The sequence below is a fragment of the Vipera ursinii genome (genome assembly GCF_947247035.1).
Source record: "Vipera ursinii genome assembly, chromosome: Z".
Taxonomy (NCBI): Eukaryota; Metazoa; Chordata; class Lepidosauria; order Squamata; family Viperidae; genus Vipera; species Vipera ursinii.
In genome coordinates this window covers 28,380,853-28,407,542 of record NC_139517.1, presented here as the reverse complement: position 1 = coordinate 28,407,542, position 26,690 = coordinate 28,380,853, and the positions used below count along the sequence as shown (strand labels likewise).

Sequence of the window (26,690 nt, the reverse complement as noted above, 5' to 3'; positions counted from 1 at the left end):
ACACACACGTTGCCTGGACTTGGGAGTGGGGGGGGGGGAATTGGTAATTTTAAAACTATTCTCTTTCTGACTGAAGTAGAGTGAATGAATCTAATCTATCCTGAGGAGAATGATATAACATTTTCTTCTGCCAGTTCAGACAGAGAAGGGAAAGAAAACCTGTGCCTTCACCCCTATTCACATGCATTTTTGATGCTGCTAAATTACAACTCCCATCAGCTCCAGCCAGCAGAGGTAGGGATGAAGATTCCTGGAAGTTCAACGTCTGCAGTTTCCCACCCCCACATTGGTGGCTAACATGAGCTCTGTTGGTGATTCTGAACTTCCTGTCAACTCCAGTACTGCCTTTCCTCTTGAGAACAATGGTCTGTTGCAGGTTCACGCAGATTTTCCATGGGAATAAGGCTTTCTGCATGATCCAATGCTCCTTTGTTGAAAAAAGTTTTCCAGGGAAGGATAGGATCTTGATCTTCATTTCACATTCTCTTTAGGCAGCCTGATTCACAAACCTTGCTCTCCCTCTATATCCAGTTCCCAATCCCTAGATAATGTTAAAATTTTGAGATAGGTAGGATCCCAATGATAATTCTACCTGTTGTACGGTGGGGGTGGCGCGTCGTGTACTCCTGGAGCTGCCATTGCTTGCTCATACGAAGGAAGCCCAGGTGCAGATTCCGGCTTGGGCTCATCATCAAAGTTGGCAAGGGGAATCCCTGAATTCAAATTTTCCTGTGTTCTTCAAAAAGGAAATGGAGACAGGAGTCAAAAAAGCTAAAACAATGCACAGGCTTTTTCTCTGTAAGCCTCACTTAATCAAAACAAAAAATTAGCAAACTTTTCATCAGCTTTTTGAAAGGCTTTTTGACAGGGTGTTTGGAAATTAAGGGAACTTTAGTCCAATAAATCACATTACAGGAAAAAAGTTGAAAAAACTATCAATTTCAAAAAAATCATTTCACATAATACCCATGAAAGATGTATGCAGAATAGGGATAATGGAAAGTGTAGTTCAGCAATGTATTTTTAAGAACTGTGTAAAAACATCAACTTCAAAAAGACTTTGGAAAATATGCACACAGCTAAAAATTATCAGATTTTTAATTTAATTCCTCTAGAAGTTAGCAGTTTGCAGAAGGCTAATATAAATCCCCATAATATGTTGGTTTTTTCACTGATGCAACTGTTAATCTTGAATTGAATGCTTTTGACCTCATGTTTTCTTGGTGACAAAGTGCTAGAATTATTTCCCCTTTTCACTCCCTTTATTACATAAAGGTAAAGGTAAAGGTTCCCCCGCACATGCGTGCTAGTCGTTTCCGACTCTAGGGGCCGGTGCTCATCTCCGTTTCAAAGCCGAAGAGCCAGCGCTTGTCCGAGGATGTCTCCGTGGTCATGTGGCTGGCATGACTAGATGCCAAAGGTGCACGGAACGCTGTTACCTTCCCACCGTAGTGGTCCCTATTTTTCTACTTGCATTTTTACGTGCTTTTGAACTGCTAGGTTGGCAGAAGCTGGGACGGGTAACAGGCGCTCACTCTGTTATGCAGCACTTGGGATTCAACCTGCCAAACTGCCAACCATCTGATTGACAAGCTCAGCGTCCTAACCCACTGAGCCACCGCGTCCCTCCCTACATAGCTGGGCACAAAACATCTCACTGTGGATCTTGACACATACCTGGATCGATTTCTCTCTTTAGCACGATATTTGATACAATACATGGCCACAATTATAAACATGACAATAGACACCAAAGCTGCAATTAGGCCAGCCACCAGGCCTGCCACATCTATTCCAGGATTTCCTATGAAAACAGGTAGACAGGCTTAAAACAACAGGAGATCCTAACTCTAACATCCATGCTATATTAGGTCTTGACTCTTGGAACTGGGGAACAAGGTCTGGATCACAAGGTATTGGAATGAACCTGGAACAGTGCTGTGTTAGAAGCTTTAGCTCCAGTTCAAATGTATGAGGACAGGACTGGGTGTTATGTATTGAGCTTTTGGGAATAACTTATCATGTGTTCGCTGGAAAGCTAACGGTTCTCCAGCAACACAGATAGGACTTTCCAGTCCAGGCTGTCGTCAACTTGGCGGGAAAGATGGGTTCAATCTGATTGGTTGTTCAGACTATGGGAGACTATATAAAGACTGCATGGATACCCCTAACCTTCAGTACAGCTAAAGTTATGAATAAAGCAACTATTCTTCTGTACTCATCTGCCTGGCGTCTTTCCTGCTCGTCCGAACCCGAAACATAACACTGGGTATAAGGATGGCTCAAGGGTATGTCCTCCCTACTCTTTGAGATCCCATTCGAGGAGAATGGAGGGTAGAGGAACATTTTCATTCTACTGAGGCTACTTCCTAAGTTGTAATTTATAGATTTACCCAGCCATTGTTGTAGCTATATAAAGCCTCTCTTTTTTGTTGATATTTCTGAGCACAGCAATGGTTGGGTGATGCTAGAAACCACTACAGTAAAGCCATCATATAAAATCTTATAGTCTTTCCCCATTAGCGTCTAACCTAGTACAAACACCTGTGGCAACATTTTTGTGTTACCATGTTCCTATGGTGCTGGTTTCATCTTGTCCTTAGACCATGAAGGCTAATGACTTAAATATCAGGGTTAAAGCAAAGTATTCCTGCTTATGCTGCCTCTAACCAAAAGCAACTTTTAATAGAATCTGAGAATGACCTTGGGAAATAGGAGGAAAAGCTGAAGACATCTGCATGTAAAAGATTTCTCATCCCACAGCAGGAGAAGAGGCACTGAAAGAATTTCAGAAAGAACCCTCTCTAGTTTTCTGGAGAGTAACAGGGAGAAGAAGAGAAATACTTTGTTGTGTAAGATTTTGTTAATGTAGCCTTACAATAAAATAGAGTTAGTATTAATAGTTGAACTTCTTGTCTAAGGGCTAACAGAGCTTTAGAACTGGCATCTCCAAACTGTCATCTTTAAGACTTGTGGACTTCAACTCCCAGAATTCCTCAGCCAGCCATGCTTAAAGTCTTAGAGTTGCCAAGTTTGGAGACCTCTGCTTTAGAACATGGAAAAACTGTTAGGCCTTGGAACTCATTTCTTTGAAAGGAAGGCAGGTGGCTGCAGTGACTTGAAGCAAAGGCAGCAGAGACAGCAAAAGGATCAATAATGGGGAAGCAAATGTCTTATTACAGTTTTCTCCTCAGTAAAGGATGTGGGGACAGCATTACCTCAGGAAACTGGAAAGATCTTTTGTCATCTAATGCTGAAGGGGCAGAATGCCCAGCCTTGTTGCTATTATATGCACAGTAGTGGTTGGACTTGGAAGATTCTAGAAGTCCCTAAAATTATTAGTTGGGATCCTGTCTATAAAAGTGACACTTGATTCAGGGAGGATAGTGGAAAACACAAATACATGGAACTCCCCATTGCTGTTTTGTATCCGTACTCACTTGCTCCTCCTCGTCCATTGTTTGGATAGGTCTCCCAAAATTTTTTCTGGAAGGGATATCAAGATAGGGAATAATGTTAATAGGACATTAATAAAAGTCATTGTTTGTTTGTTTGTTTATTTTATCTCATGTTGCCTGACTCTAAATGACTTGCTTGATAGTTTCAAAAACAAAACAAAACAAAAGTCATTTTCATTGTCTTCTGTTGTAGAAAGTAATCAGTATCTTCCACAAATGTCCTTTGGCTCTTTGCTTAAAGTTTCTCCTCCTGCCGGTATATGTGAGATAGCAGAAACTAAACCAGCCTAGGTTTTGCTCTCTTCATTGCCAATCCCAATTGCCTGGGCTCTGACTTGAAGCAGAAACTGCTGTGCTTTTGACAGATGGTCAGACCCACGAGTTCAGCATTCTGTCAAACCAACCCTTCACCTGCCACTTCACCCAGCTGGGGAATGTTGACACTGCAAGAAGAGACAGATAATGCAGGAGAGGAGGACCACTATGTAGCCTCACATGTCAGAGCCAAAGCCTGAGTTGGAGACCTGGATCAACCTGAACATTTGACAGTCCAAATAGCAGTTCATAAGTTGAAGGATGGGATTTGCATAAGATCTTTCTCTCTCTACACTGGATAGATTCCCTATTGCTATTGTTGGTCATCTGCTGTTTGCATTGATCCAGGCCCTCCAGGAACAAAATAAGACCTAATTCCCACTGTGCAAAATGCAACAACACCCAGGGGCCAGAGGGAGAAGACAGGCCCATAGGAGACTAAAGCAACCAATATGTACTGAGCAGATCCCATTGCTTAGGAGTCGCCCAATAGCACCATTAATAAAACAATGAATAAAGCATGTCCTATTCAGCTCATAATATAATATTGTACAATAGCTTCCTGGTTGTTAAAGAGGAAAACACAGCTTTAGCTCCAAAACATCAAATTAAGTCTTGAAGGGCTTATTTGCCTGTGGTGATACTATTTGGGGCATCTGGACCTAGCCAACTTTCACGAAGAGCCTTGGTGGAGCAGTGGGCTAATGCCTCCTTAAGTAACACCAGCTGCCTGCAATTAGTGCAGGTTCGAGTCCCACCAGGCTCAAGGTTGACTCAGCCTTCCATCCTCCCGAGGTAGGTAAAATGAGGACCCAGATTGTTGGGGGCAATTAAGCTGACTTTGTAATAATGCCGCTTGGGGGGCGGGGCTGAAAGCCCTAATAAGCAGGCATATACATAGAATGAAGGCTATTGCTAAGCTTGTAAGCCGCCCTGAGTCTTCGGAGAAGGGCGGGATATAAATGGGATTTTTTAAAAAAAGAATAAAGACAAATATAGCTGTCCCAGAATAATATTGCAGGATCCAATCTGGGATGGTCACGAGGACCAGAGATTTAGTCTGCTGAGCTTTCGGACTCGTGCTAGAGCCCATCTCAGGGAACTTCTCTCTACTGGAATGTGCAACTCCCTTTTAAATATTGTACACCACCCCAAAATGACAATGTTAGAGACACATAGAAAATTAAAATGGTATTGGAGAGGATCAGCAGCATGGTTGGTCAGCTGTTCAAAAAGACCAAGTACTGACCACACCTCTATTTTAGCACAGTAGTAAATTGCTATACTATACTACTATACCTATATAGGACCAGATTTCTCAGGAAATCTAATAGAATCTAATACTTGTAATCCATAGGAAATACACTAGAGGGCACCATCCTATAAGAAAATAAAACCTGCAAGATTCAATAGTTACAGTAATCAGTTTATAATAAACTCACAAATGTCTGAAAAGCAAATATTTTACTGTTTGGTTAAAAAGCTTGCCATTTTTTAAAACAGCAATAAATAAATACAAATCCACAAAGAGGCATTCTTTCTCCAACTAGCTGCTGAAACCTATCTAGATTATATACAGTAAATTATATTATGGGATATGATAAGATATATAAATTGTACTTATTACTATAAATAAGGAAGATTTGTTTGATAATGCAGTCCTATCCAATTCCATGTCTTGTAAATGTGCAAGAGTTAAACTTTCATAATCCATATAATTATACGCAAGGATTATGAAATAAGTTACCTGACACACATGAAAGACTGCATTAGATATTGTATTGCTGTATCTTTATGAGTTGTTCAACTTATAGATACAAATCAAGTACAAGCCTGCTTAGCTTTCCTGACTATACATGAACTTGAAGGCGCTACAGAAATATATCTTATATCTTCAAAAATGCAACTTTCAATGGTATTTCCATGCTCTTTATAAATAATATTGAGCATATGGAAGAGTTGTATGTGTTCCTACATTGTTGGAAATACCAGATTCCTATATTAACCTGAATCCTTTGGTAGCTATTACCTGATTTCTGTTTCCTCCATAACAACAACCCTATGAGGTGGGTTGGGCTAAGAGAGAATGACTGGCCCAAAGTCACCCAGCTGACTTTCATGCCTAAGGCAGGCCTAGAACTCACAGGCTTCTGGTTTGTAGGCCAGCAACTTAATCACTACATCAAAGTGGCTAGAGGCATCAACAGTATTATTTATTGATTTTTTTGTTTATATTATACGCTTCCCATCTTATTCTGCAAAGCAACTCTGGGTGGTTTACAATAAAAATTGTTATAAAATTGAATGAATGAATGAATGAATGAATGAATGAATGAATGAATGAATGAGATAGATAGATAGATAGATAGACAGACAGACAGACAGACAGACAGACAGACCGACCGACCGACCGACCGACCGACCGACAGACAGACAGACAGATAGATAGATAGATAGATAGATAAGGGTTGAAGCTGTAACACACAACTACAAGTATGTTTCCTTTTATTATTATTTTAAATCTATTCTAAAACCTGTTTTATATCTCACACTTGTTTTCATATGTGTTCTGCCATGCTGGATTTCAGATTCAAGACCCACAGAAAAATGGGGGTGGAGAAGCATTCTGCATGTGGCCCTTTGGTTCTATAGCTGTGCCTTAAAAACTGTTAGATTTAATAGAGCTAATTTCCTTGAATACATAAATCATTATCTTCAACAGATAAGGCTCGCTACTATACAAAAAATGGCAGTAATATGACAATTAAGTTGAGATCTGACAATTAAAATTTAAATGAAAAACTATATAATAGTCATAGAGAATACATAACCATCTTAACATTCTTAAATTAAAACATATACTGGGGCAGGAACCATAACCTCTATTGCCACAAAAGTCTAATGTGGCTATTGGCCCAGCACTTTTCAAGCGTCCCATAACTAAACCAATGCTTCATTCACAAAAAATAATGGGAAATGTCATGTTGCTAATGAATTACATACTATAATTTAAATTTCTTAAATGTTTTTATCTATTAACCAGGAGTATGATTGTTAACTAGTTGCACTTTGCTTTTGAAAACCGGTTAGTAGAAAATAAATTTTACTAAGTTAAAAACATAAAATTGAACACTACAAAGCAATCAGTAAGACAATTGTCACTGTTTTATTCATGCTCACAAAGATTCTATTGTGCATGTCTGTCTGTGTGTCTGTCTGCCTGCCTGCCTGCCTATCTTAAATTTGTGTGTCACTCATCTCTTCTGAGGTGACTCTGGGAGGCTTTCAAACATTAACTTACAAAGTTAGTGTCAAACTAGAATTAAAGTAAACAAATACATTAGCTTCAAATAATTTTTATTGGATACATCTAACTCTCTAGGGGCCAATAAGAATGCATTCAAATCCATATCTGCATGCACTGGAATTTCCCTGAAGACTAAAATTGCGTGGAAAGTTGGCCTTGAAAGAGTCAGAGTTAGTTAATTTGAGTCAAATTATATACTATCAGTCTCTGTCCCTAGAAAATTTCCTTTGTCCATTTCCCACCAGATTGTATAGATATAAGCTCCTGCAAGCTGGGGAAGACTGATTGAGAATATCCTTTATTAGTTAAGTGGTATGTCTCCACAAATATCAGTTTGTAAAAACATAGAGAGATTTGAAGGGAAGATGGAGGCCGGTGTGGAGTGTCATACGTAGGCATGAATCAAAAACTCCCAATATAGCGGCTTATTTAGTTAAAGAAGAGATTGATGGATTGTACATTTTCCACTAGGAAAATCTAATGGCTAAGTCCACACTTTATGTTAAACTGTAATGTGGCTTGTTTAGTAAAGAGTTACTAGGATGGGTGAAATCATCAGCTGTGTTTTGTGAAACTTTGTTTATTTATCCCTTATGTTATAGATGACCTACCAACCTGTTAAAATAAGATAAATGAAATCCAGATATGCAGACAGTATGCTAGAAACCTCAAAAAATTCAGGTCAAATTGTTCTCCTTGTATCCTGACACACAAATGACCTGATTCATGCAAAATAATCTGGGACAACTATAATTTGTTTCTCTGCTAACCATTTCAAACAGTTGCTGGTTTCATTTCCCACTTTTTCAGGTCAGAGATTCCCTGACATAGTTTAGGAACTAGGAATCAAGGTCTCAGTTAAACCTTGCTTGTGGCTTACACAATGAATCTATCTCTTCTGAACTCTTCACAAAAATCTGACAAGGATAACTGACTTAATCAACTAAGTCAGGGGTCCTCAACCCCCTGAACATAGCCTTTTGCTGAGCGACAGCCCATTTGTTGGGGAGCGCATGGGCGTATGGCATATGCGCAGGTAGCTGCATTTGTGAAAGTGGCATGCGCACATGTGCAAAACCATCCTACCACCATCATATCCACCAGTCCACTGAGCTGGAAATGGGGAATGCTGAACTAAGTTACTTTACAACTTTGGAACTTTGGGGCAGCCAGCAATAGTGATAAACTGTGGTTAATCATTTCTCTATGCACCTTCTGGTTTATTCGCTATTATCATACAATCAGAAAGAAGAGTTGAAACCTCTTTGTTAAAGGAACAGAAATTTACAATGTAATCTGAACCTGACAGAGCATAGTAATCTTTAAATATGGACTATCTGAAATGGCCAACTGTAAAAAGCTACAAGTCCTGAAGCTGGCTTATTTCAACAAAGCACAGTAATGATTAACCTGTATTTAGGGGTCAAATGACCAAGCGCTAAGTGCTATTAATCTGAAATGCAAGTAGAATTTCCCTATTTTTTTTTACATTCAAGCTCAAGAAAAGGAAAAAGCATCGAACCTCATTTTTATAATCGTATCTTGCCTAAATATGACTGTTCACGTGATTGTTACATCTTACACAACGCTATATCCAATACAAATGAAGGTGAATAGGATAATAGGTCCCAGGATAATGTTGTAGAATGCAATCTGGGTCAGTCACCAGGACCAGCAGTTTTGTCTTCTGAGCTTTCGGATTTGTACTGGAGCCCTTCCTCAGGTAAGCTCCCTCTAGCAGAGTGTGTGTGCTTGGGGCTGTTCTGTGTGTGGTATTTATATGGTGCCTGTTGTTTGTGGCTTTTTAGATGTTGATTGGGGTGTTTATGGTGGGGCTATTAAGTCCTTAGCTGTTGTTTGCTTCTGATGTCAAGCCCTCGCCTCCTAAGTATTTGATAAGCTGGTGGTAAATCAGCACTCCTGTTCAACAGGGTATTCAACAGGATATATTGAACAGAATTTAGTATATTCAATATCCAAATTCTCTCCTATAAATATTACTTTCTGCTCAGCCAATGCATGGAATAGAGAAAAAACTTTAAATCTGATATTTGAAATCTGATATTTGAAACTTGATGATGATTTTACATAGTTTGGTAAGGAGGCATCTGCCAGAAAACCACCAAACCACAATCCCCACAAAGCTTTAAATGTTTGGACTTCTTAAAATTTAAGAAGCCAAAAGAATTACCGTTCAATTCAGACATCTCATCTAATCATGATTATGCTCATTATGGCTTAGAATGATTTGTCTACTATAATTTTTCATCTTCTCACTATTCATCTTTATAAGCTCACAATTCAAGACTATTGTGCAACCCACAACAGTTAGAACAATTAACTAGTGGAACAACCTGCCTCTAGAAGCGGTGAATGCTTTAACACTGGAAGTTTTTAAGAAGAGATTGGACAGCCATTTGTCTGAAATGGTATAGGGTTTCCTGCCTGAGCAGGGGGTTGGACTAGATGACCTTCAAGGTCCCTTCCAACTTTATTATTACTATTACTATTACTATTACTATTATTATTATTACCTTAGGGAAGGGGGGGTCAAACTGGTGGCCTGCAGACCAGATGCCTCATGTGCAGGCCATGTTCACCCCAGCTCCGCAAAGGCAAAAAACATCGCAATACGTCACGATATATCATGTGAGGTGATCAAATTTGACACCTGTGCCTTAGGGTAACAGAAGAGGCTAAGATGGTTATTTCTTCGACTTTACAAAGAATTTTCCTCCACTTGAAAACCTGCATTCTTTAATGGACTCTCCAATTTGAAAATAAAAAAAGAGGAGAAAAACAAAGAGCATAAAGATATCTAATAACAGGACAGCAAAGAAATAGATTGATGGTTACTCTCTTCCTTTTAATACATTTCCTTTACATTTATCATTATTTATACATCCTTTGGAACAATGCTCCAGCCAAGCTCAGGTCAATACCAGCCTTACTACAGTTCAGAAAAATCATACTGAGAGTTCCCTCACTGAAGGGAACATTTATTGTTAGTAATGTTTGCCTTGGTGTGTTAGTAGCTAGGTGTCAATTGGTTGGGGAGTTTAATTAGTTTAACACTTTCTATTTTACTGTAGGCCATTCAGAGTCTTTTTGGAATTGCGTAGCAAGTACACTACATAAATACATAAATGAATAAACAAACAAACAAATAAATAAATATCTGTTTTGGGGAGACATGTCCTCTTTTTGTGACATTTAAGTGGCCACCCTAATCCAGTCCAGTTCCCCATACTCAGCTGTTTGTAAGTCGTCTTCAAAGACTTCCCGAGCTTCTTCATAGTTGCAAACTTCTTCTCTGCATTCACGCTCCAAGTTGTCTGGCACAATCAGCTCAAAATCCCAGTGGTTATAAAGAATCTTACGGCTCAAGAATTTGTTTGCAGAAGTGGCCTCCAGAAACACTAGGAACAGGAACCAGCAGATATTATCCTGGAGTTCAGAGCAGGCATGAAGTTCTATGAACAATAACCCTTGGTTCTCAGAGAAAGGGTAAAAGATCTAAAGCAATGCTTCTGAATTTGGGCAACTTTAAGATTCGAAATCAGAATTCCCTGCTGGCAGGGTCATTGTTGCAGAATTCTAGGGGTTGAAGTTCAAGCATCTGGAAGTTGCACAGGTTGCAAACATTGCAACAGCGGTGTTGAAGATGTGTATACTTCATATCCCAGAATTCCTCAATTCTCGCAAAAATCTGGGACTTGAAGTCCATTCATCTTTAAGCTGCCAAGATTGAGAAACATTGTTCTATAATCTATACTGTTATGCTGTAGATCTAGATGCCTGTTAAATAAGGGAGGCAAAAAAACCCAGGGACTACTAAAATATCTAAAAGGGGAATACCATTTAGCAGTCTTGGTGGTCTAGCACAGGGGTTCCCCAACCCCCAGTCCATGGACCAGTACTGGGCCATGGCATGCCAGCAACTGGTCTCCACAAACAAGCAAAGCCCCATCCGTGAGATGCAGGCAGCACATAAAACCAGACACCCTCCAGTGCGTGGAAAAACATCTCTCCACGGAACTGGTTCCTGGCGCCCAAAAGGTCGGGGACCTCTGGTCTAGCAGGAAGACTTTATTTCCATCCAATTCCCTTTTACTCCCTAATAGAGGGAACATGAGGAGAATTTCAAAAGGACCAGCTATACTGTTAAATTACTATAAAAATGGGTAAACTTTGATTCACTAGAAGTTACATTTCTCCCATGAAATGCTTCTCTATTTTTTTTAGCGACCAAGTACCACAGTGACAAGTGATATTTATGAAATTGATAAGTGACATTTATGAAATTGTCAGGGATGGAACTTTTTATTCCCAACAGGGTTTACAGAATAGTTTTCAGGTATTAAGTTTAAACTAAGTTTACGCATCAGTTTTGCAGTTTTCTTGCAAAAATATGACAGGAAGCCACACGAGCATTTCTCAATGAATTGCCAACAAAGTTTGGCTGCATAATTTAATGGAGGGAGTGGAGGTAATCAAAAACTGTTTTCAAGAAAGCATTTGTTGCGGGATCAGCAGCTGCCTTTTAATCCTTTCTCCTATTCTCAAGCCATTTTACTCTGCTGGAAAACAGTTCCACCAGCCTGTCTCACAATCCTGAAGTCTGGAAGATACCAGTACCAACAGTTCTGAAGTGAGGTTCCATTGTTGGAAGAGAACAGTCTAGTATGAGGAAGGAGAGAGGATAGGTTGATGCCTGTTTGACTTTGCTACAAGTAGCAGTTATAAACCAAATAAATTTGGGGTATCCCCATTCATACGTAAACAGACCATAGACTTGGGGGAGTTTGAGAGAGAACCCTGAGCTAACTATTCTGCCTATAAGATTCTGTTCCTTCCTCAATTATATTTCCAGATGATCCCATCCTAAACACCATGAATAAGTCTTTGTTGTTTACTTCCAGTCACAATTCCAAGCCTTCCCTTTAGGAAAGAGCTTTGAACCACTCAACAGATTATTATTTGCTTGTTGTTGTTAGCTGCGAAGTCGTGTCCAACCCATTGCGACCCTATGGACAACGTTCCTCCAGGCCTTCCTGTCCTCTACCATCTTCTAGAGTGCATTTAAGCTCACACCTACTGCTTCAGTGACTCCATCCAGCCACCTCATTCTCTGTTATCCCCTTCTTCTCTTGCCCTCAATCTTTCCCAGCATTAGGCTCTTCTCCAGTGAGTCCTTCCTTCTCATTAGGTGGCCAAAGTATTTGAGTTTTAGCTTTAGGATCTGGCCTTCTAAAAAGCAGTCTGGGTTGATCTCCTCTAGGACTGACTGGTTTGATTGCCTTGCAGTCCAAGGGACTCGCAGGAGTCTTCTCCAGCACCATAGTTCAAAGGCCTCAATTCTTTGGTGCTCAGGCTTTCTTATGGTCCAGCTTTCACTGCCATACATTGCAACTGGGAAGACCATAGCCTTGACTATACGCACTTTTGTTGACAGGGTGATGTCTCTGCTTTTTAGTATGCTGTTTGGATTTGCCATGGCTTTCCTCCCGAGGAGCAAGCGTCTTTTAATTTCTTAGCTACAGTCCCCATCTGCAGTGATCTTAGAGCCCGGGAAAATAAAATCTGTCACTACCTCCATTTCTTCCCCATCTATTTGTCAGGAAATGAGAGCGCCGGATGCCATTATTTGCATTTTCCCCTCATTCTGAATTCCCTGCTGCATATGGAATGTGGTTCTGCAAGACTCACAGAAGCATTTATTTCTGGTTATTTGTGAAGTAAATGGATCATTAGCATTGTGGGGGGAAGTGCAGACAGCCTGTACTGTGGCAGTTACTGAGTGCAGCCTCTTGTTGGTTTTAGCTACATTTCATGTTTAAAGCAGGAGAGAACAGTTAATATAGAAAATGGAGCGAAGAGTAGCAAAAAACAAACAAACAATTTCTCTGAGGGACACATCCCCTCAGGATAACCTACAAGAATAAATAGGCTGGCTCTATAAGGTAGTCTTCGTTTAGCAACTGAAATAGGAACCAGCAACACAGCAGTAAGTGAAGCAGTGCAGCATGAAATTGTGACTGTGCTTACAATCTCACTTTAACTTTCCTCTTTTTTTTACAGATCTACAAAGATTCTAAATGTGAAGATTGGTTGTAAAGTTACTTTTCTACCACCACTGTAACTGCAAGCTATCACTTAATGATGACAATTACAGTGATACTGTCCATTCAGTGACAGTTTGAACTTGCAACGGTGCTGAGTGGTAGTTACAATCAGTCTTCAAAGTTATGTCACCTTGATGGTCATGTGATCACAATTTGTGACATTTTCTGCTCATTTCCTGGAAGCTGGCAGGAAGTCAGAAGTTGCAGCTGTCTTTGCTTAACAACTTTTATGATATTCACTTAACTTCAGTAACTAGAATTGCTGAAACTACCATTGCTAAATGGCACAATCACATGGTGTCATGCTTTATGACTGCACCACTTAGTGATGGAAATTCTCATCCCATTTACCATCACTAAAGGAGGACTACCTGTATTACTACATAAAATAAAGCAGTGAGTTTGTGAGGCAGGACAAGCCAGGTAGCAGATTGAAAACTGGTGCCTTCCTGATCCATGGTCCACCCACTTAACTTTGCCCAAATGCACTGCTTCACAAAGATGTTTAAATACATGCTCCAGGGAGATTGTCGGACTGGTGCCCAGGGATGCGACTGCCGCAATTTCCCAGTCGTGGCTCAGAGGTCCAATCAGAATGGCATTTACTGTATATAGCAATTGGGGAGGAAATGGCCAGGGAGTGCATCTTGCCCCAGATAGAAGATGTGTGGGAAAGTATGTGTGGTGATGGCAAATGGTGTTCCCAGTTCAGGCAACCTTGGGCTGCTATGGCAGGCAGGTTGAAGCCATTCCAGATGCAAAAATGGATGAAGAAATCCACCCCTTCCTCCTCCCTTCCCCAGTTTTTGACTTCCTTTCCTCTTTGCCAAGCTGTTGTAGACAAGGGCAACCTACTCTTGCTAAAATTCTGAATTAATCTCTTAGACAGAGATTAGAAATTAGGACCAAACCCTTAACTCCCTGTGCTAGTTGCCAAGGGCTGCAAGCAATATCAGTTTGCGGGTTACACATCCTTCTCTTTAGAATACTGAATGGGGACTCAGGAATATTGGGCAATTTGGGACAACTAAAGAGATCACCACTAGGCAATTTTGAATGATGATCTCTTTAGTTAAATGACTCTACAGGATTTCTACTTAAGCTTCAACATTCAGGAACAGCAGTTTTCCTTCCTTCCTTCCTTCCTTCCTTCCTTCCTTCCTTCCTTCCTTCCTTCCTTCCTTCCTTCCTTCCTTCCTTCCTTTTTATATTATAATCTTTAATAAAATTATTTTTTAAAAAGAAAGAGCAGTCCTATCTAAATCTCTTTAAATAAAATTGGTTTAGCGAAGGTTCTTTTAGAGGACATTGATTCTGCAACTCGTGACCTGTATTTTTCAGGAGCATTTGCATCTAGGAAACTGGATGTTGGCTTCTTATTACTTGGGAATGTTGAAATCTGGCTGTGCTTTTTTTTGTTTGCTGCAGAACCTAAAGTATATCAAAGGAGACTGAAGGAAATTAATTGGAATTTCTGTGAATTACAGGCAAAAAGGTGCTTAGAAGTGCTCTGTCTTTTCCTAGCACTGTATGGCCACCTTCTATAGCTATAACGCAATCCTGGGAAAAGAGGCATTTGATTTCAGGTTCTGTAAGTAGGAGTTACTTGAATGTCCCCATGTGCTTCAAAACAAAACAAAACTATATTTTGTCTTTGACTCCAAAGTACTTCCCTCATGCTGTATTGCCTCTTCTTAACATCTTCTGATACTCCATATGCAGAACATGCAAGCATCCTTCTCCTTAAATCTGCCACTAAATTTGGATAACAAATCCCCAATTCCCAGTTACTTTTACCTTCTTCAATCTGTTGCTGGTCAGGTTGGCTATGGAGAGAGGCAGCAAAACTAGGGACTAGAATTTTGAACAGGAAAAGAAGACATAAAAAGCTCCGCATGGTAGATCCTGGAGAGAGAACAGGAGATAGTTGCCAAAGGACTGGATTAAAAAGCTGCTAAAATATAGCACTTCCCACCAATGTACACAATGATAAAAAGCCTCCCAGCCCTCATTTTAGCTGAAACGCAGAGATAAATGTAACCTTTGACCTAATCAATAAAGTGGTCAGTGCAAGAGTCAGTTCAGACTGAATCAAAAACAAACTATCCATAGAACATTGAGGAGTTGGCAAAGTTTGGGGCCTGGAGTACCTAGAAAATTTTGGAAATAGAGGGCCTCTTCACTTAGATGAGACATGTCAAACTCGCGACGTCACGTGACATTGTGCAACATATTGGAGCTTTTTCACCATTGCTGGCAATGGGGTAGGCGTGGTTTCCCAGTGACGCATCTGGCCCACGGGCCGGCAGTTTGACACCCCTGACTTAGGTGACCTGTTAGTTTTTCTCAACTTCAGGAATTTTTAAGATGTGTGAACTTCACCTGCCAGACTTCTGCTTGTCTAGAGAATTCTGGGAGTTGGAACCCACACAACCTAAGTTGCTGAAGTTGAGAAATTCTGATCTATTAGCTCTGGTGTGTTAAAATAAAGGCAATCGCTAGGTGAAAGCAAAGAGTTTTCTGTCTCTGTTGATTTGCTGCTGTCTTGTGGTCAACACAGATTTTTTTTTTGTGTGCAAGACAGATCATGATTTCTGCAAAGCCCCTAGTTACTGAAAGGCAAATGGGAGGTTGTCCTCTGGTCTGCTTTCAACCATCCCAGACTTACAACTAAGTAGACTTACAACTATTCATTTAGCAGCCATTCAAAGTTACAAAGTCATTGAAAAAAGTAACTTACAATTGGTCCTCACACTTATGTCTGTTGCAGCATCCCCATGATCATGTGATCAAAATTTGGGCACGTAGCAAACGACATGTATTCATAATGGTTGCAGCATCATGGGATCATCTGATTACCATTTGCAACCTTCCCAGCTGGCTTCCGAGAAGCAGAGTCAACAGGGGAAGCCAGGTCTGCTGAACAACCACATGAGTCACATAATAGCTGCAGTGATTTGCTTAACAATCATAGCAAAAAGCTCATTAAATCAGGCAGAGTTTACTTAATAACTGCCTTGTTTAGCAATTGAAATTCTAGCCCTAAATGTCATATGTTGAGGATTACCTATAATTGGTCCCTCCCCCATTTTTCAAGGGAACCAAAGAATTGTGATTATTGGTTCTTTATTTTTCAGAGCCTCAGAGATCTGGGCGGGACCTAAAAGACTGCTTGTAACAAAAACAGATTGTGTCAATTAACAATGCTGCAGACAGAGAGAGTTTTGAGTTGAACAATTATAGATTTCACCTTTTCAAAATTAAACTTTAAAAATAAGGCCATGCAGAACATGGAATCTGATGGAAAAGAAACATTAATTGGCTGATTATATGCCCTCAAGACATTTTAAACTCCTAGTGACCACACGAAGTTCATGTAGCATGCCCTTGTTTGTGTTATGCATGAATCTGGCTAAACCAATCTTTTCCTGCTTGCTAGTGACTGGAGGTGAGAAAAGCAGGTGTTTTTTTTTCTGGCCAGCTTCTGGGAGGACAGCACCCCACCCCCCCACCCAAGAAAGAAATATTTGGTGGGATATTAAAAAGGCAGAATATATTTCCCCAAAGGATCATAAAGGCAGAAAAGCAGGCCCAGTTTTTCTTAATACCCCAAGCAGAAACTCAGCAGAAACCAGCTCTGTAGACATGCAGATTTGGTGATTCATTCAGGAAGACCTGGGCCAGGAAGCTTGGAGCTGGTGAGATTAGAAAGACAAAGACCCCTAAAATCTACATCCCCTGCCCAAGCTTTAAAGACATGACCTTTAGGCAGTGGTAGGATTCAAATATGTGAACAACCGGTTCTCTGTGTGGATGCAGCTTCCGGAGGTCCATTCTGGGCCTGGCCAACAAAAAATTAGCTACCGGTTCTGCCGAACTGGTACGAACTGGCTGAATCCCACCACTGCCTTTAGGACATAATAGGACTAACCCACCACCATCAGAATACCAAAAGGGCACACTGAACCTCAGGTCAAAGTTCATGCCATAGGAACACGAAAGCCCAAGAAGGCATAAAAACCCACCACTCCCAGCAACATGTGGTCAGCTTTCCCAGACCCACATTTCTATCTGACTCTGCTCTTCAATAAACTACAACCTTATTTTTAAAGCAGTATCCATTTTGCTTATGGACTGGACCCTGATGAAGATTTTTCTTTTAACAAGCTGAAAGAACAATTGCTACTTAACAAGGCAGCAATTATTGTGTTTTTAATTTGCTAAGATTCCATAAAGAGAACAGGATGAAAAAGGAAGACTCCAGGTGATTAAAAAGCATTGCAAGGGTCCACAATCAGATAATTAGCAGAACCTGCACTTTGTTTATGTGCTTGTTTTTTATTAAAAAAAAATAACATTCCCATAGAGCTGTAATGCACTGCAATTTAGCAGGTAGCCTGGTCTGCTGCTATTCTTCTAAAAAAAAGTTGATGAGCGTGGTGCTCAGCATTATCATCTGCAAATTGCTATGAAAGCATGTTCAAAAGTTACTAACATTTAGTTATAGTTTTAGGCTGGGATAGTTTTTAATGTAGAGAGATGTGGATATACAATCTTATTAAGAATTTTGATCACAATAAAATTCAGTACACTAAACTTAAAGAAAAAAATAATAGAAATATAAGACTAAATGAAAAAGAAAAAAGGAAAAGAAAGAAAAAAAATGTGTCAACATACAAACACACACAGAGACACAAATGTAGTAATTTTTCACCCTCTCTAAAGTTTCAAACAATTATTCCATATTGCATGCTTTATCTATAGGGAAATCCATGAAGTGGATTTGCTTATAGGTTTGGATTGCCGGAAGTAACCCCATTTTAAACTTGATAAACCAACTTTACCTTCCTACCTTTTACTTTTAACAGTCTTCATCTTCAAATATTGTGGAAGGGTTTGATTTCATTTCTTCTTTGTCACATTGCACATAGTTTTTCAAGTTTCTTTTGTGAATTCAATAGGAAAAAAATAAGCCAGGTCAATCTCTTGGTTTATTGTTTGTATTTTCCATTTAAACAGTGGTGGGATTCAGCCAGTTTGCACTACTTCGGCAGAACCAGTAGCCTAATGTTTTGTCGCCCAGGCTCAGAATGGACTTCTGGAAGCGGCATCCACACAACGAACCAGTTGTTCACATATTTGAATCCTACCACTGCATTTAAATTTTAAAAGGAAAAAGTAATTAGCCAGTTTATTTTGTAGATCCAACTAAGAATCCTTTTCTAAGACATTATCTTGGCCTTTAGTATCTTCTTTTGATACAGTCACCATCTGGTCAAAAAAAATTGTTCTATGTTTGTAATATTTTTTGGACATAATCTATCCATACTGACATTGTTGATATGGTGGATGCTAATTTCTCACTTCATTCTTGAAGTTTTCTTCAGTATTTTCAGCATTATGACATTTTGTATTTTATAGGTTCCCCCATTACCTAAATATTTATTTCCCTCTAATGTCCAGTTTTTAAATCATGAAATTATTTATCTCTGCTATATTTTCCAAAAACCAAAACAGATCTATTTCCCACAAGAAGCTGTTTGTTCTTTATACATAATTCCAAAGTCTTACTGTAAAAAGTTTCAGTATTCCAAATTCAGCTAGACTTGTAGTCCATTTATAATTTTCTAAGATCATATTTGGCTTTTTGCTATTTTAGATTCTTTAAACTTTTAAGGTCATGATTAATTTTTTCATTTATCCAGGATGACTCACCTAGCATTTTGAAACTTGTTCCAAAGGTATCTAATAGCTTATAAGTGCTGCAGTTAGCTAGCAATTTTTGAAAGTGAATAGAAAGTGAGGTTTGTGAACTTAGCGTCCTTTAAAAGATTCCTCCATGGTTGTGAGCAAGGTGTTGAATCCTGTTATCTTCTGACACTGCAACCCACAGAAAACCTCTGTTCTGTGTATTTACATGAGGAGAAGCTGTGAGGGGCACATGTGGGCAATCTCCCATCCTTTCCTTATCAAGACAGGCTCCCTTGAAAGTTTTAAATATACAGAGATGAATGATTTAAAAAGGCCTTCTCAGGCAAGTGAGCTAAAGCATGTTTAAGCAGAAGTCAGTCTGTACTATATAGCTAATTCCTAATACATCTAAATAGAGTGGCTACCAGGATGCCTGCAAGGTATTGCCAGAAATGTGAAGCTGACAGCTCAGCTGTTTTTCATGTGTGTAACCCTGTAGATAACTGCCACTTCATCTAGTGCCAAATGGATGTTCAATTGCAATGGTCCTTTCTAAATGGGCCATGGTTATCCCTACTCTACTAATGGATGTACGTGCATTCTTTGCTAGTTATCTTCTTGTTTACTGATCGGTTAAGTGCTAGAATGGATGGACCTGATTTGCAGGCCCACACTAAGTTGTATGCTAACTCTAGAGCAAAAGAATCCTCAGTTTTCCTTTTCTGAAGCCAGGATCCAGCTAAGGATACAACTAGGGAAGAGGGTTAAAAAGGAGTCAAGATGGCAGTGGTAAACATGCAATTAAAGTTCTACTCCTTTTTTTGCCGCTTTCTCCTTTTTGCCATCCTTTCCTGCACTCCCTCCCCTTGGTATTCTCTGGAACCAGTTTCCAGAACCAGAAACTGCAAGGTCAAGAAGACTCAAAGAGATAGGACTGAAGATGGAAAACGGGGAAGACTGAGGATGTCAAAGCTTCTCAGTGCTCCCAGGTCTCTGACACACTTCGAGACATTTTGGCCAACTAAAAAAACCTAATGTAAATATGTTCATGTTATTGTTAAGAGCAGATTTATAATACAGATTTAAGAAAAATTACACCTGTTGAAATTTCCTTCTGTATCCTACCAAAATAGGAGCAGCAGAACCATGTTGTAATAATAGCCACACAAAGAGCTTGATTTTTGTCAAAGCCAACTGGATGGGGAGGAACAGACTTCAACTCAACCCTGACAAGACTGAGTGGCTGTGCATTCCGGCATCCCGGGACATTCAAAATGTTCCATCTCTGTCTATGGGGGGTGAGCTCTTACCCCCCGTGGATGGGGCTCGCAACTTGGGAGTCCTCCTAGATTCACGGCTAACCCTGGAAGACCATATAGTGGCCGTGACTAGGGGGGCTTTTGCCCAGGTTCGCCTGGTGCACCAGTTGCGGCCCTATCTGGACCGGGATGCCCTGTGCACGGTCACTCATGCGCTCGTGACCTCTCGCCTTGACTACTGTAATGCTCTCTACATGGGGCTTCCCTTGAAGACCACTCGGAGGCTCCAACTGGTACAGAATGCGGCCGCGAGAGTTGTCTTGGGAGTTTCCCGGTACTCCCATGTTACACCTTTGCTCCGCGAGCTGCATTGGCTACCAGTTGTCTTTCGGGTGAGGTTCAAGGTCTTGGTTATGATCTTCAAGTCCTTACATGGCATGGGTCCGGGTTACCTCAGGGACCACCTGCTGCCGGCGTCAACTCCCCTCCGCCCTGTGCGTTCCCACAGAGAGGGCCTCCTCAGGGTGCCTCCGGTCAGAGAATGCCGACTGGTGGCCCCCAGGGGGAGGGCCTTCTCTGTGGGCGCTCCGGCACTTTGGAATCAACTGCCGGTGGAGCTCCGGATGACATCAGACCTCCGAACCTTCCGTCGCGGCCTGAAGACCCATTTATTTGAATTAGCTGGTCTGGCCTGATGGGGGAATATGGGTTTTTAAAATAGTTGTTTTTATTATTGTATTATTGTTTTTATTTGGGCATTGGTTTAATCTTATTTTAACTTTTATATCGTAATTATATATGCCCTGTGAACCGCCCTGAGTCCCCAGGGAGAAGGGCGGTATATAAATTAAATAAAACCTAAACCTAAACCTAACTTCCTCCTAGATGATTTTACTATTATTTATTAACATGTGCTCAGAAGACCACATGAAACCTAAAATGCTTGAAACTTGACTCTTGCATTCTCTGGGAAGCAAGTTAAGCTAAGGACATTATGGATAGAGTAGGAAGTTGTAATATAGCTTGTTTGAGAATGGCTTATCGACAAAGGCAAATCTAATTGTTGCTTATCGACAAAGGCAAATCTAATTGTTGCCTTTGTAAACCTGGAGAAAAATCTGTTACCTTTTCAAAAATCAACTTTGGAACAACAATGACCTGGATGATTGTGAATCTCCTTAGACATGCTAAACCACAATGGCTAAAAAAAGTTATCTCCTGCAGGTTTAGAGCTCTGGAAGACAAGGGAATAACTGGGTTTTTTTGCCCTAACCACTGTTGTCATCTTCAAAAAGGACACTATGTTTGCAAATTTAATTGCTTGTTGATTGCTTTTCAGCTATTAGGAACCTTTGGATCAACAGGTTTTACAGTATCAAGTGAGGTTTTGTCAGCAGGAAATCAGGACTCCAGGAAATTCAAATGAATATATAGGTTTACTGTATGCTAAAGTTTTCTAGAAGAATCTGACTGACTAATGGTCGAAGTAAGTTGGCAGTAGATAAGAGTCAACGGTTCAAGGTGAGCTGGACTTAGATCTCTTGTAATCACAACAGGATTTGAGACTGATAACACATTTGACTCCTTCCTCAGGCTCAGTCTTGTTATCTCCTACAGGTTTCCTTCAATCCTTAGCAAAAGAAATTTTAAATACAAGTTTAAGAACTTATTACTTTTTTCCTTTTGGAATAAATAACTAAAGAGTAATTATACCTTTGCTTTTGCAAAGTTATAAATAGACTAAGGGTCCAGATGGATTTCAAATAAAATTTGTACTCTAATTAATTAGAATATTATAAGAATTCAAATTAATTCTAAGAAAGTTTCCCATGGAAAACAACTTTTGTTTTGAATTCTCTTTTTAAAAGCATGATAGGATGAGACTTTGAAGGTTGGACAGTACAGAGAACCAAAAGGAACCAAAAATTATAATTAAAGGAGAAGATCACTTACTAAAGGATATTTTTGACAATTAATCCAAGATAATTTTAAGAATATCTGCCTCAATAGATAGACTACATTTAAAAGATGTTATGGTAGTAAAATAGGTTTTACTCAAGACAAGACTGAAATTGATCTAAAAATGATAGGCCACAAAAATGATATGGAAAAAGATGCTATATTGGACATACTAATAAAATATGCTGATGTCTTAATAATGAAAAAGAATTTGCAAATAACAAATCAAAAGTGACTTGGGTAGCTTTCCTACAATGGATTTACAAAGAAGACTTGTTAAATCCTTGAGGAATGTTGGGAGAAGGGACAAAGAAAAAATGAAATTAAGTTCTAGAATATTATTTAAGAGGTTGAAGATCAATGATATTAAAAGTAAAAAGAAGGAAAATAAAGTTGATTATTTGATCAAGGTTAAAATAGATATATTGTTATCTCTGGTAACCCTTAATAGATTTTTGCTGATTAGGATTGAACAATAAAGTTTTGGAGATTTGTTATAGATTAGAGTTGGGATATGGGATTAAGGGATCATTTGTTGTATTTTAAGAGGTGATAAATTGCTAAAATTGCTTATACTCAGGGCTTTTTTCCTCATAGAACGCTTAGAACGGTGTTCCGGCACCTTTTTTGGATGGAACCTTGTAGGGTAGGCAAGGCGGGTTGTATGACATGTATGAGTTCCAGCACCTTTTTCTTTTACAAAAAAAGCACTGCTTATACTTGTAGTGATGATGGGCCAAAGCCATTTTATATACATCATTTCTTTCCCTTTTTAAACTAGATTCTTTTTTTTCTTTCCTATTCTATTTTTTCTTTTCTATGCTTTCTATTTTTTTCTTTTTCTTTTTAGTTTGTATTTTTAAAAATCTTTTTAATTATATTTTAAAATAACATTACTATAATGTCTTGTAAAGTCTTAAAGAAAAAAAGTGAGTTTTTTGCACAACCAAAGAGGCTTGGGTATTATATTCCATAGATTCAATTAATCCTAATTTTTTCATGTCCAGTTCTTGGAGACTCCTTGTTCCTGAAGTTTTCTTGGGAAGGTTTTCAGAAGTGGTTGCCATTATCTTCTTTGTAGGGCCGAAAAAAAGTGACTAGCCCAAGGTCACTTAGCTGGCTTTGTGCTTAAAACAGAATGAGAACTCATAGCCTCCTAGTTTATAGCCTTAATCACTACAAGTGGCTCTCTCATCCTTATTCTTAAATAAGGATAATTAGCAGAACAAGTTATCTTGTTTTGGAGTTCATACAAAAAGTCTTATTAATTGAAATTGAGCCAGGATGATCTTTAGCCTTTTGGAATTTACCTCACATATTTATAAAAGAAGTTAATAATTTGCCATTCTGTCCATGCATGGTTACATACATGACAGTCTCAGTGAAATTGGAGCCTCTCCCGTGCCATTTTCTGATTATCAAGCCCTGCATGATCTAAGTCAACAGAATTCTTTGCAATATCATGATGAGAATGCAGTAATTTTCAAACTGCATATTTCCTTATGAAAGCCCTTGGAACTATAACACTGCCCCAACATAATTCTGACCAAATGTGTATAGGATTGCAATTTAAGGAATAATCACAGCGGAATTAAAACTGAAGAATACTTCCACTTTCTGTTTAAATGATTCCCAATGATTTATCTCAAAGAGTTAACCTCCTCCCATACAATAAAAAACTAAATATGGGGATACAGAATTCCAGATCTTTCTGCACTACAATTCCCAGCATCCCTCATGATATGCTATACTATTTTTTTGCTAAAAGAGCTCAGAATTATATGAAAACATTGCTAGAGTCCTTTCAAATCATCTGTGCTTCAGATATTATTGTGTCATGTTTTAGATCTGAGATGTGCTCTCTGAGAGGAACCAACCATTTTTCAGTGCACACACAATAACTCCTCCAAAAATCTGCCACCAAATGATAATTTTCATATGACAGATGTAAAACCATTAAACCCCTAAGTGTTATTTATTTATGCAGGTATAAACTGTATAAAGGTTTATGACCACATTTGGGACCAGAATCTCCATTGCTAAGTAAGTTGGTTGTTAAGCAAGTTGTACTCAATTTTACAAACCTTTTTGCCACCGTTGTTAAATGCATCACTACATTTGATAAATGAATCACAAGGTCACCCAGCTGGCTTTCATGGCTAATGAGAGGCACCCGAATTTTCATAATGTGACCATGGCGATACTGCAGTGGTTGTTAAGTCACTTTTTTCAAACGTAACTTTGATTAGTCACTGAACATATGGTTATAAGTCAAGCACCACTTATAACTACCGTATGCCACAATGGGCTTGTATGTCTTTCAGAATGTAGCAAAAGAATTATTTACTTCAATTTAAAATACATTATTATTGTTAGTTGTATTATTATTATTCCTGGAAATTCATAATGAGAACAAATGTACCTCAATTCTTCAATTACAGGAAGTTGTATTACTTAGAATGGCATATATATTCTGATATCATTAATTATCCAAGATCCTTGAGAAAGATTCAATAGTCTGATAGTCGAAGCTAGAAAATTCATTAATACTATCTAGTGGACTGTGTGTAAAGAACAATAATAGTAAATTAAATTTTTGCCCTGGCCTTCTACTTTTCTGAAATTGGGCAAAGTTGCAAATTGTAGCTATAAATCTTACAAAGATCCTATAACTTTTGTTTTCACTGCGATCACCAGGATAAACCAGGATATACATTTTTCTCCAAAATGTATATGGGTCTTACATAGACTATAGAAATAGAACTGGAAAACTAAAATATTAGCTTTGGTTGGAAGGGCATCCATCTGCCCTAAAGGAAAGGCAAAAATAGGCTTAAGGGGTGAGGGAGCATTTTCAGAAGGTAGTGGGGATGATGTAGAGAAGCGTTTTTCAACCTTGACAACAACTTTGAGATCTGTAAACTTCAACTCCCAGAATTCCTCAGCCAGTGTGACTAGCTGGGAAATTCTGGGAATTAAAGTCCACATAATGTATCCAAAAATTGCCAAGTTCGAGAAACAGTGATGTGGAGCAAATCTCACCAATCTACATTATTACCACCATGCCCACAATGGCAGCAATTGGGTGGAAGTTGTTATATCATGTTCTCAACATTCCCAATCAATGTGGTCACCCAGATCGAAAAGACTGAGGACCCTTCCCCTAAGATATGAAAACTATCGTCTTCAGGTAACTTTGTAACTATATGTAATTAATACTTTAAAACTTAAGGTATCTTGATAGAAACTGGAAGGAAGATATGTGAAGAAAAAACAATAGGCAGACTTAAGAAAGAGACCATTGGCTTTTGCCAGTGAAATGCATCTGTTTGCCTAATTGATATATAAAGTACACATACAAATAAACCTGTGTATTCACTGTAATAAAAATAACTCCAACACAAGAATGAAATGAAACTGATACTGATTTCCTCATTCTTGATCATTAAGCAGCTTGGATAAAAGATACCGGTAGAAAGGAAGCATTATTATTCCGTAAAAGGTATGGCTACTTTACAATTTTCTACCAGGGGTTATTTGGGTTCTCATGCATGTTCTAAATCACATATTTATTTATTTATTTATTTATTTATTTATTTATTTGTTTTATTGGATTGCCCTTCCAATTCAGTTTTCTACACAGGTCCAACTTCTTTCCATTTCCATGAACTATAAAATAGTTAATGGATTTGAAAACTGTTCTTAATGAATTAGTTACAGTCTAGTGAGCTATTCATTTTTTTTTAAATAAGATGAAATATCACATAAACACTTAAATGGCTGCCTAAAAAGCAACAGGACTTACCTATGAAGTCTGGAAGAGGAGGAAAATAAGAACAGATGTGATTTTTGTTACTAGAGTATTTTAAAATATTAAGTTGACAGGATCTTGATACAAACATTATTTTGTTGCACAAAACTTCACCAAGTATTTCGCTGTCAGATTGGAACTAAACAAGCTGCAGCTAAGAAGGAAAATATAAAAGAATAAAAATTCTTTCCCTGCTATAAATTTTAAAGTAGAAACCCTTTGATCTTATTACCACTTTCCCTGGTATAAATTATACTATCCCCTAAAAAAAAAGACTGTTATTTTAGACATGTGCCTCAGCAATGGCAGTCACAAATAGGATCCTCAACTCACAAACCAAGCAATTACAAATTGCTCCATTACACCCAGAATATGCCTAAATTACCCTCCTAATAATTACTCCCAGTTTATAACACTTTTCTAGAGAAAGCCAGATCCAAACAGGAAAGGAATAAAAAGGAAGGTATACATAGTTTTGGAAAACAAACTGTTAAAAAGGAAAGCCAGCCTTTTTCCCCCCCAACTAGCTGCCCAACTCACCTGTGTGGAATGGGTGGAAAACGTCAGTTCTTCTTAGATTCCACTCGCTTGTTCACATTAGAAAGCCAGATCTGAACTGTTCAAAGGCAAGCTAAGCTTTAGTGGGTGATAGGGGGATAAATAAAGGCATAAATACATCCTCATGTAAGGGAGCAGGGCAGAGACGAAATGTTAGAATAAGAGCAAGCGTCTTCTGAGTGGAAGCAGATGCTACCAAAAGTTCAG

At 38.9% G+C, this 26,690-nt stretch overlaps 1 protein-coding gene across 1 annotated transcript; it reads right to left on the bottom strand.

Annotated features, from left to right (window-relative positions):
- Positions 1-588: 588 nt before the first annotated feature.
- PRRG2 (proline rich and Gla domain 2) lies at positions 589-26,690 on the bottom strand (the record flags this gene model as incomplete). Its single annotated transcript, XM_083376798.1, has 6 exons — positions 26,466-26,690; positions 15,003-15,110; positions 10,336-10,499; positions 3,441-3,486; positions 1,678-1,804; positions 589-736 (listed from the first exon to the last, which is right to left on the bottom strand). The coding sequence occupies exons 2-6, from the start codon at positions 15,100-15,102 to the stop codon at positions 589-591; spliced, it is 585 nt and encodes a 194-aa protein (XP_083232924.1). The 5' UTR covers positions 15,103-15,110; positions 26,466-26,690.